Source organism: Mus caroli, chromosome 16 (genome assembly GCF_900094665.2).
Source record: "Mus caroli chromosome 16, CAROLI_EIJ_v1.1, whole genome shotgun sequence".
Taxonomy (NCBI): domain Eukaryota; kingdom Metazoa; phylum Chordata; class Mammalia; order Rodentia; family Muridae; genus Mus; species Mus caroli.
In genome coordinates this window covers 13370162-13389843 of record NC_034585.1, presented here as the reverse complement: position 1 = coordinate 13389843, position 19682 = coordinate 13370162, and the positions used below count along the sequence as shown (strand labels likewise).

The window sequence follows — 19682 nt, the reverse complement described above, 5'->3', positions numbered from 1 at the left end:
CAATAGATGGGTGTGTGTGTTGGCATGGTGGGGAGAATGTCTGTCTGCTCCGCAAGTAGAGTCCTGGATCATTCAACCTGATTAAGGTTTGAGGTCATTTATAACCTGATGAGGAAGAGGGTGATACAGAGAAGACAGCAAACGTAGGCACTAGGAACCTGCCCGTTAGGCTCTAGGCCAAGGACATATCTGTAATCTACCTTTTCCTGAGGTTGCGGTCACCATGATTAATGTCTTGTTTGCAGTCTACTACGCCAAAGCTTTTATTCTTGTCAAATTCCCAATATTAGCTATACCAACCAGCTTAGCTCAAACCTCTTCAGCAAGACATGCCAAGCTGTGGGGTAGAGCCAGGAGGTCCCAGAGTGCTCAGTTCCAGGTCTCCCATCTGTGTCCTCTCCCAGTTCCCAAAATCCTTTCCCAGAAACCTGTTCTGAGCACTATGAGAGTGAGTGCAAACACTCTCCCTACCACACTAGCCTCTATCACTCAGAGACTGGCTGTATCACTTAGGCTTTAAAAATCTCAGGAAAGGACCTCAAACCCTTTGTTCCAGAATTTCCAGGCTCTTTAAATTGGGGGTACAACTTGGTAATACTTTCTCTTAAAGGGAGCTGTTATGATTTGAAATCTGGAAGTCTCTTGAAAACTTGGGCTTTTGGGAGGTGACTGGATCATCAGGATGCTAACATCAGCAGATCAGTCTATTGGATTCATCATTCATAATAATGACATTATTAGGAGACAACGAAAACTAGGATGGAGGAAGGTCATGAGTGTGTGTGCCCTGCAAGAGTGTATATCTCTAGTCCCTGGAAAGGTCTATTTTGCCAGTCTTTCTCCTCTTCTTAGCTACCAGAGATGACTCAAACTGAGCCCAAATCCATCTTTCTTCCTTTAAATTTTGCTCAGGTGTTTTATTACAGTGAGAAAAGGTGATTAATGGAATTTTGGCTCTCTCTTGGATATTAATTTTTCTCACAGGGCTAGAATGTATAGAAGAGGTCCACGGTGCCTTCTACAGTGCTGGGAGGATGTTGTACTTGACGAAACAGACTTCCTCATGTTAGTATGCACCACAATCTCAAGGTAAGAGAAACGGGACCTGCAGTGCCTGGGGGACAAACCACTGGAGAGCTAGCCTGTGAGATCTTGCATGCCTCCCACAATACAGGTCGCCCTGCAGCTCTGACCTCATCAGCTTCCAGAGCAGAAAAGGTGATGCCTAGGAACACAGCTGCTCTGAAGACAGTTCACCTCACCTAATTGTTCTTGGCCTCACCTAATTGTTCTTGGCTGACAGGTTAGCAATGATAACGAGGCTGTACTGATGGGCGTGAGTGTGTGTGTGTGTGTCTGAGGGGGAAGGTGATGGGGTCAGGAGTTTAGAGTACAGCTTAGATAGCTAAGGGAATCTGCTAGAGTTCTACATAAAGGGGGCAACTGCAGGAAAAAAACAAAGGGTACATTAAGAGGCCCATGTAGATTGAAACCTCAGTATAGAATTTTAAAGATGGGATAACCAGGCTGGGTTTAAAGCCTGTAGGGCAGTCTTTCCCCGAGCCCAAACGAACCACATAACTGAGCTGTTTGTGTTCCTGCAGTCTGCTCACGATGGAATTGGGCCACATGGGCAGAGTAGCAAAGTCACAGCTTTGTGCTAGGCACTCAATTGAGACGTAGCTTATTCAGGTACCAGATTCTGACTGGAGAGGACAGATTCCAAGTGTCTGTTCTGTCCTGTAGCTTATTACTTCTGTGCCACATTCTAACAACTTCTATACAGCTTCCTGGGCCACTGCCTGTGGGAAGCTTTCCCAAGGTATCTTCTTCTGTTGTACGGTCTTTTATGGTTGTCAGGGTTCAGGTGAAAAGTCTTGGTGGGGCTATGTGGCCAGACAACTACATGAACAACTAGTTGCCTTATGGCTTTCTCATGAGTCTACCTGCCCTGTGTAACTGTGAATCTGCTGCAGATGGAGGAATCTTATGAGGAATGCTGTTGGCTGCCTCTCAAGCAAACATTTTACAGAGCAATCTTGGGCACCTGTCTTGCTAGGCCCCTGGTACCACATGGTAAGACATGGCCAAAAGGCAGTTTCTATCACACTTAAAACGGGAAGCCATAATGGGTGGGTGGAGAAGGGAACACAGGAAGGGGTTATAGTCAGAAAAGTGGTCCATAGCTACACTCAGCAGTACCACAGATCAGTCTGCCTTCCAGAATATTTTCTAAACTTGGCTTCTGACCAGCTTCAATGGAGGACTTAGCTACCTGTCTGAGGCAATGCAGACACATGATGAGAGTAAGTGTTAAAATAAATCCACAATGTCACCAGAGTCACACGCAGGCTCGACATGCTTGGAGTTTCTGAGTGGCAGACATACAAATCTGGGTTACGGATCAGGAAGCTAGGCTACAGGTGCTTAGCAAGGGTCTGGGAAAGGTGCCTGCTCCACCTGGCTCGCCAAGACTTCTCTGGGTTGCTAACGTCCACCTTCCTGCTGTGTTGCACACAGCTATACCACTGCACATGTGTATACTTAGTGTGAGCTACAGACATATTGCTCCCTTAGTCCCAGATGTGGTGCTTTCTTGCTGGCACTGCCATGGTGTGGGCAGAACAGGGTGTACTTTAAACAGGATGGAGGGATAAAGCTGATTCTCACAGGTTTCCACAGACATAGGAACCCTCTGTTTCACCAGTAAAAGGTCCCAGGCATTTTGTTCCAGAGAATACAAAATAAAAAGCATTTTAATGGTTTCAGTGGCTCAAATATAACCATGATGTGTCTGGAGTGGGGAAAAGATAGGCTGTCATACAAAGTAAGCAGCCAGAGCTGACATCTTGTCTTTTGGCCGCCTAGGGTTGGGCTTTCCTGGAGGTCTCCGGCCCCGGCCCCGCCCACGACCCTGCCTCCTTCCAGGCCCACCTCGGTGCATTGGGTGGCAGGAGGCTGCATGCTTCAGCTCCACCAGCTCCTGGAAGACGGGGTCACAGAAGATGCAGCCTGTGTGCTGTGTCTCATTGCCAGGAAGGGGAGACTTGGCCTTGTTGAAGTCTACATCGAGCAAGGCAGCCTCGCAGGTGTTGCAGGTGTCAGCAGATACCCGTACTCGGTGGGCATTTTCAAAGCAGTGTGCCACCACATTGCATGTATTGCAGGCCACCTTCCACTTGGGACCAGAAGTGGGGTCCAGAACCAGGACTCCATTCTCGCATTCCACGCACTGGCCAATGCCCAGCATACTCAGTGAGTGCTGGCAGGTGGGGTGTGTGCACTCATTGCAGCCCATGCCTGAAAGAAGAGGAGGCCAGTGACCTAAGCATGCCCTGGCTCTCTCAACTCTGGCTGCTTTCAATGCCAGACTGCTGGATTCCTATTCTAGAACAACGTGGCACTCACTCTTAACCTGCTTCTGGGATATCTTGTTCACTGGACTGGGTTCCTCTGCTTATCTAAAAATGTGCAGTCTTCAATCCAAGGACTCCAGCTGACTCCCAAACCCTCCTTTGCTTCTGTAACTTATTAATGGCTCTCCCAGGTTGCTCTCAGCTCACCTGTTACTTGCTTGCTACATTGTGTACTGTAAGACACTTGGGGTGGGGGGCGGGAAGAGAGCCTCATTATCTTGGTAGTAAGCATCTGAACTGAGACACTGAGGATTCCTAATTAATGCCTCAGGTAACGAAGGAGCTGGCTCCTCGTCTGAGATAGGGATGGTACTACCTGGGAGCGGGTACATGTGCTGGCAGTGAGCCTCTCTGGTTCCAGGCTTGGCATGCACTGCTTAGCCTGGATACATGCTCTCTGTTTTCCAGCAAAGGGTGTAAAGTAAGACAAAAAGCAGAGCTGAGAACCCAGGGGGCTCTGTTTGTCAGCTGTCCTTATCTGAGGTTGCCTGCCTCTCACTTAGCCCAGCCCCCGAGGGGCACATCTTGCCTCCTGCCCAGATCATAAGTGAGCAAGCTGTTTGCTCAATTAGGACCCAGGCATACCTAGACCAGATAGGTTGGCCAGTGCCTAAGCAATGGCACAAGTATTTCTTAGGGTCCCTGACTCACTACCAGTGCACACAGGTAGGGATAGCTGGGTAAAGGACCCCACTGGAGTATGCTAAGTATGAACCTGAGGACACCCACATGCCACACTCACCTTTCTTCATGTCTCGGAAGGGTGGGTGGTTATAGCAGTAGGGACACAGTGGGTAGCTCTTGCCCCGGGAACCCGAGGACCACAGGACCAGTTCAAAGTCATCCAATGGGCACCGCAGCTCCTTGTAGAGCTTGATGGTACCATTCTGGGGGAGGGTGTAGGTCTCATCACAGTGGGAGCAGTGCAGGCGACTTGGCTTGGCCTATGGGATGGGGGCAATTAGAAGGAATATGAGGGGTGTTGGGTCTGACTTTTTTGACCGCTGTCCTTTTCTTCAAAACACGGAATAGGTAATGCTAAACACCTGACAGGTACACAGAATACAGAATTCAGTGCCAGGCAAATACCTCAACCGCTGGTATGAGCCCAGGTACCATACTTCCCCATTTCTTCTTCCCTCACAAAGCCAGAGTCTTAAGCCTCAGCATGAAGCCGGGGAATGGCTCATCAGGTAAAGGAGCTGCTGCTAAAGCCTGAGTTTAATCCCTAGAACCCCTACGATGGAAGGAGAGCGAGCTGACTCCTACAAAGTGTCCTTCAACACACACACACACACACACACACACACTGTAAATGTAAAAGAGCCCCAGCATTTTCATAATAATTATGAGAGTAAGAGAGTGACTGTTGGCCAGAGTGAATAGACAATGTGTATACAGCCTGATGGTTTGTGTTGTTACTGGTGCTGATTCAGGCCTTTTCATCACTTCGTGTGACAATGAACATTATTTCTGCTAGACTAATGACAAAGCAGAGGCTTAAGGTGATATCTGAACAGGAATGTTTTGGCTAGATATAGTGACAGTCAACCTCCACATACCTGGATGTACTTCATAAATCGATGGCACTTCCCACAGCGTGAGAGGGGCTTGCCAGTGGCAGCCAGAGGTGAAAAGGACACCTCCATCAACTCGTCCATGCCTGAGAGCAAGCACAGCACAGGGTCAGGTCTCTCCTGGGCTTGGTAAAACTGGGTGAACTAGACAAAGAGGCCACCACACATGGTCAAGGATCCAAGTGTGACTGTGTTTCTGTCAGTGATAAGAGTACAGAGCTGCAGCCCTGCTCATCAGCTCTGTATATTCCTGATGCGGATATTAATTAACCTGCTCTGGCAACAGCTATTGGGGGGGCATCACTGCTGTGACTCATAGAGGCTCAGGGCCCAGATCTGGAATGGGCCTCAGGTGGCTTTGTCTTGTTGGAATAGCTGATGAGGGGCAAGGAAGAGGCAGGTCTTACCAGCAATAGAATCAACGAAGTAGTGGAACTTTCTCTTGAAGATATCCAGGGTGTGGTCCAGGACCTGGTGGTAGTCAGCTTTGCCCTGGGCAATAAGGTTCAGCTGCTTCTCCACTGCGCTTCGGATGGTGGGGAGTACCAGCTCTGCATCTATGAGCAAGTGGGTGCATGCTGCTGTGGGCACCCAGGACCTTGCCACCCCATTAGGCAGGCAAGAACTGCTGTCCTGCTCAACCTAGCTCTGACCCAGTCTGCCTGGGCTGTTTGTCCACAGAGTTGGAAGGCACCAAGGGCAGCTCCTACTGCCACCAGACTTTTCCTGAACTTCCTATCAGGAAAGTGTGTAGAAATCTTTTGCAGAATGGCCAGGTCTATGCTGTACTTCTCCATCTCCCATAGAACACGAGGCACTTTAGTGGGCAGAGTTGGTGGGTATCTTAGTGAAGAACCCAAGGTTTGGATTGTAGAAGAAGCCTCTGTTTTACCTTTATGTGTTCATCCATCAAATTCCTGAGTCCCATAGCATCTCTGCAGTGGGGATTGGGGAAATGCATGAAAAGCATGGGGCCACTGCAGGAGGCAGCAGAGCCACAGCATAGGAAGGAGCCAGAAAGCCCAGCAGGTCGTAGGCAGTGGGTAGACAGACTCACCAATCTTGTAGTAACCATGCACCAGAACTATGCCAAGGTTGGTGGGCTTGAGCCGGCGGCCACTCTCCACAGTAACATAGTTGCGCTGGCAGATATTGTTGATGTGCACAGGGATACTGGCATCAGTCCCTGGAATGCACAGCATGGCTCTGGGTATTCCTCAGCCTGTCCCAAGAAGATGCTCTGGACTATGCACTCTAGTTCCTTCCACCTGACACAGAAACCCTCCCAGACACCCAAGGAGTATAGTGCCACAGCCTGCAGCTTATCCTGCTCATAGGTGCAGACTGCCATTTCCTGTATGGTTGTCAGAAGCCATGCTGCAGAAGGATCCCCAAGATAGAGCAGGGCTGCCTCTGCATTGGGCTGGGGCACACCTGGGAGCCCAAGGGCAGCCTTCATTGGTGTTTTAATTTTATAGTTAAAAGACAGAGGCCCAGAGAGGACTCTGTTAGGTCAGAGGGCATCTCTTGAAACCAGTAAATGCAAGTTGGCCTTTTTTTTGTCCAGAAACTGTGGCTTATGCGCCCTCTAGGTATCGGGATCCAGCTTCTACCAGAGAGAGCTCATAAAGCTATTGTAGAACCAAGTTGGTTTTACATTTCCTCTCTCCTACCTTCTCCCATTCTCTGAGGCCCCTTACAATACCCAAGGCATGCTTCCCACTCCAGGGATGCAGCTTGGCAGAGAAGGAAAAGTGAAAGGTGATGATGCATCTGCTGTGTGATGCCAGAGGTGTGAAAAGGAACTCAGCCCTGCATGCATGCACACTTGTAGTGCTGGCAGAGGAACACTTAGCTTCTGTGGGTACCTGGGCAGGGTTTACAGGGGAAGATACTGGCATTGGGGGTTAAGGAGCCTTTAGAGGTTCCACAGCTCATTGCCAAGGTTAGGAATTGGCCTAGATCATGGCAGTTTGCACATACAAGCGTTCCGGTATGGCTGCTACAGTCAGATATATAAAGGGAGAGTCTCACTTCAGAGCCCAGGCTGGCCTTGAGCTTATGCCCAGGTAGTAAAGCCTTTTTTAATACTGCCCCATGGACCTTGATCAACAGCACTGCCCTCACTCTCCTGCTCAGAGGTCACACACAAACTCTGTTCACTGTCCCAAATTGAAGTGCATATTGGTCACTAGGTCCAGAACAGTACACAAGTACTACAAGTCACAAGCGTGAAAAGGTTCATCAATGGGACCTCAGCCACAGGCCATGGCTATTGTCAGGATTCACTTTAGGTACCTAGGCCCTGGGAAGAAGCAGGCCCAGACCAGAATTCTAGGGCAGGCCTCATAGCTGTCTTTGGGGAGCCAGCTGATCTGGTCCAGGAATCCTTTAGAATCCTGGATTAACCTTGAGTCTGGTGGGTACTTGTCAGTGTGTAGCTGTCTCATGGTGCACAAGGCTGTATGACACTCTTCATATGGAAAACCAGGTCAGGCCTGATGGTAGGGTTTTGTAAATGGCTCTACACAATGAGGCCTGGATCCATGGGTTATACATTGGCCCATCTGTTACCTCATGCTGAACCAGGTATATATAGATCATAGGAAGTTTTATTACCATCACCTCTTGGCCAAGGCCCTGGGAATGGAGACCCCAGATTTGGGTACTCACCGATACCATGCTTCTCCATGAGAGTGATGAGCTCGGCCTCAGTCAGATAGTCCGGTGGGTTTGTCTGCTTCTCTAGCATCTTCACTTCACCCACAGTGAAGGTATCACCCTTCTGGCAAGTGGGCAGACTCTCTTCCAGGGGCACGCTCTGCCAAGGCATGATCTCTGTGAAGCCTAAAGAGATACCACTGCCATTTGAGGTCCCCACTTGGGCTTCCCATCCAGAGATCTCAGTGTCTGTATAGATGAGAAGAAAGGGACCCCCGTGGTCTGCCACTGTACCTGGAGAAATAACTGTTTTTCCCATGCATGTAAAGTGTTCAGGCCCGATCCTGAAGGAGATAGTGCTCTGGAGATACTTGCAGTCATGGCTCACTGTGGCAATGAAGTGTCTGGTGATGTATTCGTAGAGTCTCCATGCGTCACCTCCTATAAAAGCTCAGTGTAACTAGGTGCCCTGGACCAGCAACAGGCCCTCTGCGTGGGTATCAAGGATGTATATATATGTATGATGCCAGGGATTGAATTTAGGACGTTAAGCACATGCCAGGCAAATGCCATACCATTAAGCCCTATCCCCAGCCTCAAAGCCTGCAAGGAGGAGGAAAACAGTTACGGAAGCTGCCTCTAGTGCCTAGGTGGCCCCTTCACAAAGTGGTTCTAGGGGACTGTTCTTTAGGCACATCTATATGTAGGAGTCTTGCTTCACACTCAGATCTGCAGCAGTTCCTGATTCCATTGGCATGGCTCTCCCTTCTCTATAGGCCTTCTGGAACACCTAAAGTAGCACGTACAGACCGCCTCTGAGCTCTGCTACTCTACCTCATTCCCCAACTAGCTGTAACTACTTCACTTCTGTCTTAAGAGGCTTGGTGATGTGGGTTTTACTAAATCAGAGGCAGGCTCAGGAGCAGCTGTACTGATAATGGGCCTGACCTTGTCCATTGCAGCCATGTGCCTATAGCAGCTTCACCTCACACCTTGGAAGCTTGAGGAGTATGAGGATGTTGGGAAGAGGAGCACTCAATACCTAATTCAGCCTCTGTAGCTGATTTCATAGGTGTGATTGGAGGATGGTCACCAGCATCATGACCTTTCCGAGGACGGTTGATGCCTTCTGCTAACAACTGCTTCACCTGAGGGAGGGGAGGCAAAGCAGAGTCACATCAGGCTGATGGCTTCCATCAGTTTTGGGTTTGGCCAAAGCCTGTCTAGGGACCACAGCTGATGGGTTGTTCAGGGCCATTCTGCTCACCGAGTCTGCCCAGTATGGGTGATTGGCCTGCTGTCGCAAAGAGCCCTTCAGGTCAAAGTTCTCGGGATAGTGGGTGGTTTCTGTCCGTGGGTAGCTGATATAGCCCTGTGTGTATAATCTCTCAGCTATTTGCATGGCGTGCTGTGGTCCCATACCTGTCAAAAATAGGAGGCTAAGAGGTCTGGAAGTTGGCTAGGCTCACCCCTAGGCTTGGGCATTCCTGTTTAAACCCCCCCCCCCATGACTCTTAGTGGTTACTGCCAAGGCTCAGAGATACTGGCTGGATGGGCATCTAGAACATAGCCTGTCTAAAACTGAGGTCCTGTATCTGGTGAAGTGGGCCCAGTGGGAAACACTGCTCATTGCTCCATGGTACCACTTTACAGTACTCATAGCAGCACTGATGACAGTCTGAACTCTGGCCACAGAGCAGCAACTAGACCTTTGGGTAGCTGAGCCTATTAGAACTCTACAGTGCAAGAGCTTATCCTCTTGCTCTCTCACCTGTGAGTTGGGACTTGGATATTAATCATTTGATGGCACTGTTATGTCAAGGACCAGCTAGCTCTGTGAGGATGTTTCAGGATACAGCTTTCAAAGATCACCAGTTTTTCAGACTATCTCTTGTGATAGCTAAGGAAGCAGTGCTTAGAGGAGTCCTATTCTAGGATTTAAAGAAAACTTACATGAGACTCAAGACCTCCACCTAAGCTTCAAGCATCACAGCATGAGAAAGGCTTGGTGTAGGTTATAGTTTTGGCCCTGCCCTGTACCAGTCTCAAGATGCCTTTGGGTGTACTTTAGAGAGGTGTTTCTACATACCCAGAGCTGAGCTGGCCACACGCAACATCTCCACAGTGTTCAGAGCAAGTGGTCTCTGCTTGGCTTTTTCTTTCCTGCTTGTAGCCTCCACCTGGGGGCAGGACCAATAGAATGATAGTTGGCAAGATAAACATAACAGAGGTGAAATGTGTGGACAAAGGTCTGAATTGATTCATGGGCTGTCCTCCTGAAATTCACTTTCTCCAGCAGTTTGATGATTGAGCTGAATATTTAGGATTAGGAAAGAGTGAGGGGTGGGCAGAGAGCACACGCATCCTCTGTTTTTCTTGAAGGAAACAGAAAATGTGGAGGACTGGAAAAGAACTGAGGAAGGGACTATAGATGTAAATCCCAAGAAGTCAACAGAGGCCACATCCCAGGGTGGCCTGTGCTGTGTGAGGGAAATGGCTGCTGGTGGCTTTGTGAGTGCTGCCCACTGGGCCACTAGCACTGTAAAGCTTTCCTTTTTTTTTTTTTTTTTTTTTGGTTTTTCGAGACAGGGTTATCTGTGCAGTCTTGGCTGTCCTGGAACTCACTCTGTAGAGCAGGGTGGCCTTGAACTCACGCTTTCCTATTTTTTAAGGGAAGCTGCAAGGTATGATCTCTATGGGAAATCCCACAATTCCCCAATAGTAGTCATTTGACTTTATCTATAGGCTGTGCTTGTCAGGTGAGCGCCCCTCCCGCTGTGAGCTAGCATACTCAGGGAGAAGTTGACTCTTTGTTTTGCCAATTGCAAACATAACACAAATAGACCAGCTAGTCTCTTCCTTTACCAAACTTACAAAGACTGATCAGGGCAACACATTCTGGATTTTAGGCCTACAAATATGGGTGCTGACACTGAGGATATCTGTACATGTGACACTGGAGGTTAGGGTCTCTTGGAGTGGGTGCTGACATCAGAGTTAACAATGTGAAACAGCCTCACATGTAAGTCAGCAGAGCCTGAGCAAAATGGCACCAAAGCAAGGTTTGAAAACTGCAAATAGATGTGACTGAAGGCCAGGAAGAGGCTCAGTGATGGTTAGCTGTCACAGTGTAGGATCTTGGCTGTGACAGGTGTAGACCTGCTTCTATCCTGTGCAGCCAGCCTTTGCTAAGCTGACCATCTTCCTAAGCACCAAGCAGGAGCCCTCTGATGCGGAGAAGCCCTGAGTAGGAAACATCACCACTGAGGTGTGAAAGTTGACTGTGTGATCTTAGACCTTTATCCTAGCCGTATGAACTCAGGCAAGTTTACCAGTGAGCACAGAGGTTCCTCTGCAGTTGGTAGCTTTGGATATTACAGAAAAGAAACATTTGTATGAAATGGAGTCCTGCCAAAGGAGACCCTGCACATGACTCTGTTGGAAGAGACAGTGGAAATGGCCTGGCAGTGGCTCAGATGTGGCTAGCATGAGGTAGTGCTTCACAGATGCTGCACTGCATATTAACAATGAATGTGTGAAGAACCATTCATTTGTCCAAGAAGCCATCTGAATTTCATAAAAGGCAGAAAGGCATGGCTCAAGGTCACTGATTCTAAGGCAAGCCCATCTAGGACAGATGAGACAGATGTGGACATAGAAAGCATACCCAAGCTTCTTTTTCTAACTTTGTCATGTTTAAAAACATCTGTGCAATCTCCCGGTCGAAAACTCTAACACGGTCCCAGTCCAGAAGGAGTGACTCCTCTTTATCAGTATGAACCTGTAGGGAAGACAAAAGGCAAGCACACTGCAGGGAAGAAAACTGAGACAGACAGAGGACGCTGGGTTTGGTCCACAAACGAAATGGCCTAGCTGTAACATCTCATAACTGTTGAGCTGTGGATCCAAAGATGATACCTGACTCTTCTCACTCCAGTGCAGATACTGAGGGTGGGCCCTTACGAAATACCTGAAGCTGTGCTTCTCACTCTATCCCTGCTTATCAAGGTCTATATACCCACAGTACCTGCCCATGCCCACACAGTCCTCAGCCTTGGAGGCAACCAGAGGAACACTGTACTATGTTTTAAACCTGTTGTGGGTTAGGTTTTTATGTAAAAAAGCCCTAAAGACCAGTAAGGTTTGAAAGCACAGACAACCCTGTGCTGGACTTCCCCACTGAAGACACTAGCTGACCTCACCTTCACCCCAAGAAGGAACTCACTCTTACTTATCCAAGTTCATTGTGTCCAGGTGCAGCCCAGCTTCACTGACCCAAAAAAGCCGGTGACTCTACCTCCTGGGCACCAGGACCTACAACTGTTGGTATTCTAACTCACACTTGTGTTCTTAGCCTGGGGCCAACAAGGTGCAAATGGTGATGAGGAAAACTCTCAAGGAGTCCACACCCTAAGCCCACAACAATAGAACAGGAATACAGAAGGGATGAGAACCTTGGCCTGAAGCACCCAGTAGGTCTCTGGCTTGAAGGACTGGATTTTATCATGTCTTTCTACACAGAATCCCAGGGTAGGAGTCTGACATGGCCCAAAGGAGATGAGAGAGCTGTCTAAATCGCCATATTTTCCCTGGAAATACTTTGTTTGAAACCTAAAGGGTTGAGAAAGACAGAAAAATGAATGAATAATTAATTCTAGACAAACCCCATGTAAACCTAGGTTGTGGATTTGGGGTTAAATACTGAGAGGTCACACCTCACTGTGAAGACAGCAACAGTGACAGAATATGAAGTCATGAAAGAAGAACTATACATGTGCACAGGATGGAGTGAGGACAGAGTGTGTCCCATGAATACCGTCCCCCAGGACATGAGTGCATACAAATAATCTGCTTAGGAAGTTGTCCTGGGCTGGTGAGATGCCTCAGCAGTTAAGAGCACTGACTACTCTTCTGAAGGTCCTGAGTTCAATTCCCAGTAACCACATGGTGGCTCACAACCATCTGTAATGAGATCTGACACTCTCTTCTGGTGTGTCTGAAGTCAGCTACAGTGTACTTATTTATAATAATAAATAAATCTTTGGGCCAGAGTGAGCAGGGACTGAGCGAGCGGGGTTGATTGGAGTGAGCAGAGGTCCTAAAATTCAATTCCAAGCAACCACATGAAGGCTTACAACCAGCTATGGTATACTCATATACATAAAATAAATAAATCTTAAAAAAAAAAAAGGAAGTTGTGTCCTATGTGATGTGCATCTGATAAATATATAAATGGCATCTCTGGTAGCTTATGCAGGCTCTTCGGGCCCTGGCTAAAGGGAGAGTATGTGCATGGGGCAGGGAACAGCACCTTGTGAACGCACAGCCGATGCGCAGGTCTAGCTCCTGGCGGGCATCCACTGAGAGTGCCTCATTGTGGTCTGGCTCACTGAGGCGGGTCATAGCATTACAGATGTCTGTATCAGTGATGGAGCTGAACCTGGCACGAAACACTGTCTTCTCACCATTGTGGGCATTATTCATGACAGGCAGAACGGCATCAAGGACCTAGGAGGAAGAATACTGACTGTGGTTAATTCCTCGTCTCTGCCTTTCACTCTTTACCCCCACTGCTGAGCGGGCCTTTCAGGGTTAGCCTTTTCCCACCCCTATTAGGCCCTCCTATATCCCTTTCCCTTCTAGACATCTTAGCCTCCCCAGAAATCCCTTGCAATCTGGATGCCTTGCCGGTTGCACTCACTTCCAGATATGCACCCATTCCTCAGCCCACTTCCTCTTAGTGTTGCCTCAAGGCTGCTACCCTTTCCCTTCTCGTGCACTTTCATCTGAACTAACCAGTCAATGCTGTATCCAGCACACAAAGGACTTCATGGTCCCAGATCTCTTCCCTTTTCTGGGAGTAGGGAGTGCTTGGATGGATAGGTAGAATTTTCACATGATTGGAGAACAGACAAAGGAAAAGATAAAAAGACTAAGAATGGAAAGGTTACAGCAGGCTCTGTATGGGGGTGGGAGCTAGGTATAGAAGGTCCTGGAATTGAGACTCACTAAGGCTATATGGGGGAGGAGCAGAGAAGCTAGGGCATGCAGTGGCAACATTATGGGAAAGCAGTGACCCTATCAACTGCTATTGTTTCTAGTACCAGAGGCAAAGGCCTTCTAAGAGAATGCTCCTGTCAGATGGAGCAGAGAAAGGAGAGAAGAAGGTATCTGAAAAGGGACAGTATGAATTGAGTTTTCTAAGAGAGATGAATGAGAATTCTGGGTGCCTTAAATTCCTGTCTTACTACAGCCATCTCATGCACTTAAGTGTGACAAGTCGCAGGTTAGGGCTGGGGTATAAGGATATAGAGGTGACCTGTATGGAGCTACAGTAAAACAGGCAGTGAGTGGCAGGACCAGCAGGCATAGCCAGTAGCATTAAAGTGTCATTAGAAGTCATTTGGGAAACCTCCACCAGTCTTCCTGCAGGCAGGGCTCCCTAGGATGGACAGGGCAGAAGACACATGAAAGTGGGAGATAAGACCAGGGGCTAGAGAGATAGCTCAGTGGTTAAGAGCACCTGTTGCTCTTGCAAAGGACTCAGGTTTAAAATTATGTGTAACTCCAGGTGTGGGAAATCTGATGCCCTTTTTTGACCTGTGAGGGTACCAGGCATGTACACAGTAAAATACATACATATAGGCAAAATACTCATACATATCAGTACATTGCTGAAGAGATAAACTATAGTAACTGAAAATCTACAACAGGCATGGAGCCAAGCCAAACATTGAAAATTCTGAAACTTGCACCCACCCACAATGGTGCTTAAAAAATTACTACTCTGACTACCCCTGACTGGTCTGTGTGTGGTGCATGTGAGTCAGAGGTCAGAGGACAGCTTGCTGAGGATCTCATGAGATTGCACCTCCTACCATGTGGGGCCCTGGGGATTAAACTCAGGGTGTCAGACTTAGTGGGGAGCACCTTCATGTGCAGACCCATCTTGTGGGCCCTAGTTTATGCATTATTTTTTTTTTAAAAAGATTCATTTATTTCACATTATGTGTATGAGTGTTCTGTCTGTCTGTATGTGCCCAATGTGCATGCTTGGTGACCTGAGAGGAGGGCATCAGATACCTTAGAAGTTACAGATGGTTGTGAAACCTGTGTCCTTTGTAAGAACAAGTGCTCTTAACCAATGAGCCATTTCTGCAGTTCTAGGTCTATGCATTTAAAGTAGCCACAGATTTTCTGAAATCAAGGGGTTGGGAGATGTTTTTTGAGCCCTATACTCCCTTATGCTAACCTTAGGAATAGTGTGTCAAACTCTGATTGGGAAGGCGGGGAAAAGGTCTAAAGAGAACCAGAGTGTTCTCCACACTCACCTCAAAGCAAATATTCTCCCCTTCCTTGTCACAGTCCAGCCACAGCACAACATAGTCACAGCCTCTGCCCTCCACCTGCCACAAAGCACACACTGACAATCATCCCTCTGGGGACAGGAGATGGAACCAGATACTGGGCTTCCAGTATGAGGAGCTGAGCAAGAAGCTGTCTATAGCGAGGCTGTCTCAGACTCAGAAAAGGTTTTGGTTCAGAACTATCAAACTGTTAGATCAGAAAATTGTACTTACAGTCTGTCTATCCTTCTGCGTGTGGTGTGGAGCATGTGCATGGCAAGCAGGTGCATAAGCCCGTGAGGCAGAGGCAGAGGACACCGCGGGGTACTTTGTTCTACCAAATCTCTGTCTTGTTCCCTTAAGACAAGGTTTCTCACCGAACCTTGAAGTACGTGGTTGGCCAGCAAGCCCCAGCGATCCTCCTGCCTCTGCCCTCCACAGCACTGACCATGGTTGTTAAGATCCAAACTCAGGTTCTTATGTTTGTGCAGCAAGTGCTCTTACCCACTGAGCCATCTCTCTAACCCCTAGAATAAGGATTTTACTTTTATTATATAGTCACAAAATACAGCGTGTGCTCCATAATTTCCAGAGGGAGAGGCTTTACTTTTTACATTTTCAAACATGTACATAATATACTTCTAGTACATTCGACCCCATCATTTTCTCTTGCCCTCATCTACTCTCACTGGCCCTCCTCCTCTCTTGATGACATAAGCATCAAGAGTGAAACGAAACAGTTCAGTATTAACAGTGCTTGTTTTGGGTCATGTGGTTTTACTGTTTTTCCTTTAAACTTATCTTTATTTTCCAGTGTTTTGTTTTTTGTAAACAAGTATTTCTTGAAACACTTTCTCAGATTTTTGTTTCTTTCTAATTGAGTGAGACAGGGTCTGTCTGTGTAGACCAAGCTGGCTTTGAACTTACAGGGGTTCATCTGCCTCTGCCTCCCTGGTGCCAGTAATCTCACCATGAGCCGTCAAGGATGGTATATCAGACCAGTTAGCACCAAGACCTATTTTTCAAATTATAACTTAGGCAATATTGACTGGGCTGGTTTGGATAACCAAGGATAGCTTCCAAGGGCTTTAACCACACGGTAGCAGCTTACGTTACATTACTCAGGAAGGGAAGGATTAGACGTTTCCAGTTTTTTGTTTTTTGTTTTTTTTTTTAATAAGATGGGCTCCTCGGTGGGCTTGTAGATGCTCCCTTACCTGCAGGAACTTGACCATGTTCAGCTTGGGGTTAGCTTCCTTTTTCTCTGTTGGAGCTTGGCTGAAGAGCTCTGCAGGATCCACCTTATCCCACTTGTTGTACTTCCCTGTAAACCATATCCAAAGACACTGAGTCACACTTCACAAAGGCTTGGCCTCTGCAGCTGTCACAACTAGGAATAGGATAGGGTGCATCATGCAGAGATGGGGATGGCTAACTTACCCAGCTGTTAACCACTTCCTGATCTGTTGGGAACAGGGTCTAACTGGACCCTGGGTAGTGCTGTACGGTGTTCCTTTCAATAGGACAGAGACAGGAGGAGAGTGGTCACCTTACCCAGAAAATCCAGTGTCATCACATGACCGCAGACAGATGTCATCTTGAAGTGGACAGGTTGGCCAGCAAAGGTTCCTGTGTACTTGTGCACTGAACATGCCCCATTCAGCCCTTTGTGTGAGGACATGTTTCCTAGGGAGGCAATCCACATAGACAACTGTGAGGCTGACCTATAGGCCCTGTGGGTCCCTGAACCTACATGCTAACTGTCAGGGGACACGAGTTCTCCTTCTCCAGAGTGGTCACTGGTAACATCCCTTAGCTCCCATTGCAGATAACTGGGTACTGGGTGGCTTAATGGTGCTGAGGGATGGAAGCATCTATGAAAGTTTCACAGAAACTCACACCAGTCCCATACTGACTGGGAACTAGAGGCAGAGACTCTTGGGGTCTCACTCCATTTCTATTTTCAATTTGAATTCTGCCTTCATTTATTTAGATTTTAAGGTTATTCTATCCTACACTATGGTTCCTCAGCTGAACACTCTTGGCACTTGGAAGTGAGATGATGCCTTCTGGATCCCCCTGGACCTTTGGAGTGTGTATTCTCAGCCTAACTAGGGGCTCTTCCCCCTCCAAGAGCTGGTAAAAGGAGGTCAAAGTGGATGTCTGCCATTGCTGGATAGTCACTCAGCACCCAAGTACTCTATTTAGAGGGCCCTCCCTCCATTACCACCTCAGTGGCAGAGTGGATCCTGATGGGCAAATCTTCCACTACCTTCCTGGCTCTGAGGTCACTGGCCACTTGTGAGTGATATGAGATGTAGGGAATGTAATTGTAATCACATCCAGGGCCCAGCAGATAGTAGTGAGTATCTAGTGGTGCAAAAACTAAGACCTAGTCTCATTTAGCTCCTTCCAGGACCATTTCTTGTGCTCATGACCAATGCCCCTATCAAGCCCAGCATGCTGACAATCACTGCACTTTCTACATCATTACTTTTCATGGGGGCTTCAGCCCTGGGACTTCCACATGTGGACATAGCATGTCACAGGAGACTTGCTACTAAGGTGCTTCCTGAAACCTGCCAATCCCAGCTGAACCCACCAGCTGTGAAGACACACTTTGAAAAAAGAAATGATCAGAAAAGCACAAAAGACTGTGCTTACAGATGAAAGCAATCAAACAGCCTAGTGTTTGCTTTTTCCTACCTCGGGAGAGGATTTTGGCAATGGACTGTGCCAGGGATGGCTTTTCTGCTACCATGAGCACGGTCTTCATTCTTGCTCCTGGCTGTCAGGGCCCACAGACCGTTGCACCCAGACCCAGAACAGCAGCAATAAAAAAGCTTAGAAATGTTTCCTCTGTAGCTCAACACGACTGCCAATGCTGACTCCTAAGGGGAAGAAAAGACAGTACATTTATATCATCTCTCCAACACTCAGAGAACTCTGTGAAGAGGGACAGAGAAGGCATGGACTGGAGGGAGGCGTGATGTGCTTATGGAGTGCCTTTGTCCAGGCATCATGTAGCTAAGTGTGGTTAACGATTGCTGAGGAAAGAAAAAAAACGTTTTCTTTAGTGGTGTAGCTACTGCTGAAGTGTCCAGGATCCTGTAAATAACCTAACGGAACTCACTGGGTTACACACTCAGAAGGCAGAGGGCAACAGTTAGGAAGAGGAACGCAATCACAGAGAATAGGACTGAAAAAGGCAGTCAGTGATGAGTATAAAAAGTACATTATATTCGCCAGGTGTGGTGGTGCACACTTTAATCCCAGCACTTGGAAGGCAGAGGCAGGCAAATTTCTGAGTTCGAGGCCAGCCTGGTCTACAGAGTGAGTTCCAGGACAGCCAGGGATACACAGAGAAACTCTGTCTCACCCCCCCCCCCAAAGTACATTATATTCACGTATGAAAATGTCACGAGGAAACCCATTATTAGGTATAATTTGCTAATGACTGGATTGGCAAGAATGCTAAATGATAAGGACAAGGAATGTACTTTTCTTCCTTAGGTTGGTGATGGAGATGGAACCCAGGGCCACCAGAATGCTAAGTAAGTACTGACCAATTGTTCAGGCAGTGGGAGTCTGGCTCTATGGAGAGAAGCAGCGGTGACTATGACTTTAGTTTGTTGCTAAATTTGTGCCTAAAACATGCTGTGACCTATAGACCTGGACTCATAGGTTGGGGCAGGGTGTGTGTACCCAAGCCCCTGGACTAGCTGTTGGGATACCTGCCTGTGAAATCATCTCTTAGAAGGGAAAATAGAACAGTGTTATGGAGAGACAAAGAGGAAACTAGGATTGAGGGAGTAAGTAGGGAAGGGCATAAAAGAAGGAATGTGGGGAGGGACAACTAACACTCAGACACATGAGTTACCAGATAATAGGCTCTGACAGTATCCCAACTAACCAAGTTTTCAAACCTCCAGTGCCAGGAATGAGTAACAGCTTGTTGAGCAGGCCAAAGGGGCACCACGGACACCGCCACACATCTCAGACTGTTGTCAAGGCTATTGATTGCTCTCCACAATCCAAAGTTAAGGTCCTATTACTTTAGAGAACACTTCTATATGGCGTCAAACATGGAAAAGGTGAGCTGGTGCTGAACTAGGTCTCACCCCTACTGACTAGCATTCATAGTATTGCAGAGTATTCTGTATGCTACCAGAGGAGAAAGCATCAGTATCTCTTAGCTATAATCCCTGCAACTGACAACAGACACTTACAAATTATATAGGTGCAAGAGTGGTACGAATGTTATAGGAGTAACCAACCACTTTCTGATAAGATTTAAGACTCACTCCATGAGATGGAAGCCATCCTTGACACTGCTAAGGTAGCTGAGAACCTGATACTAGACAGTTCACAGGCCTACAGCAAAGCCAAATGCCATTGCTCTACTATAGGAACACAGCAGTAAAATGACTCCTAATGGCATTCTTCTATACCCCCCAAAAAATCAGCACCTTGCTTGACTATCATCGAAGTTTCTTTTTGTAGTTGATAGGGACTAACTCATAATTGGACAATGTGCAGAGAGTAAGAGATTCAGACCTGGGCTGGTGAGATGGCTCAGTCGGTAAGAGCATCCGACTGCTCTTCCGAAGGTCCGGAGTTCAAATCCCAGCAACCACATGGTGGCTCACAACCATCCGTAACGAGATCTGGCGCCCTCTTCT

At 47.7% G+C, this 19682-nt stretch overlaps 2 protein-coding genes across 8 annotated transcripts in view; one reads left to right on the top strand and one right to left on the bottom strand.

Moving 5' to 3' along the window:
* Positions 1–2728: 2728 nt before the first annotated feature.
* Top3b (DNA topoisomerase III beta) overlaps positions 2729–19682 on the bottom strand; it is a 22559-nt gene continuing 5605 nt past the window's right edge. For 5 of the 7 annotated variants that reach the window (XM_021185220.2, XM_021185222.1, XM_029470310.1 and 2 more), the window contains 17 exons: positions 17707–17891; positions 16555–16686; positions 16218–16324; positions 14986–15060; positions 12966–13162; positions 12109–12265; positions 11322–11435; positions 9744–9834; positions 8922–9076; positions 8697–8802; positions 7949–8095; positions 7667–7840; positions 6051–6179; positions 5401–5550; positions 4979–5079; positions 4159–4360; positions 2739–3300 (listed from right to left, as the gene is read on the bottom strand). In XM_021185220.2, coding sequence (XP_021040879.1) covers positions 2819–3300; positions 4159–4360; positions 4979–5079; positions 5401–5550; positions 6051–6179; positions 7667–7840; positions 7949–8095; positions 8697–8802; positions 8922–9076; positions 9744–9834; positions 11322–11435; positions 12109–12265; positions 12966–13162; positions 14986–15060; positions 16218–16324; positions 16555–16686; positions 17707–17776 — 2589 coding nt within the window. In that variant the 5' untranslated portion in view covers positions 17777–17891 and the 3' untranslated portion in view covers positions 2739–2818. Of the gene's footprint in view, positions 3301–4158; positions 4361–4978; positions 5080–5400; positions 5551–6050; positions 6180–7666; positions 7841–7948; positions 8096–8696; positions 8803–8921; positions 9077–9743; positions 9835–11321; positions 11436–12108; positions 12266–12965; positions 13163–14985; positions 15061–16217; positions 16325–16554; positions 16687–17706; positions 17892–19557; positions 19577–19682 lie in introns of those variants that run through there. The other 2 variants (XM_029470313.1, XM_021185219.1) reach the window with 2 other exon arrangements.
* Positions 19074–19682, top strand: part of LOC110312018 — a 6252-nt gene continuing 5643 nt past the window's right edge. Inside the window, exon 1 of the mRNA XM_021185576.2 lies at positions 19074–19094. Within this exon, the coding sequence (XP_021041235.1) occupies positions 19074–19094 (21 nt within the window). The remainder of the gene's footprint in view (positions 19095–19682) is intronic.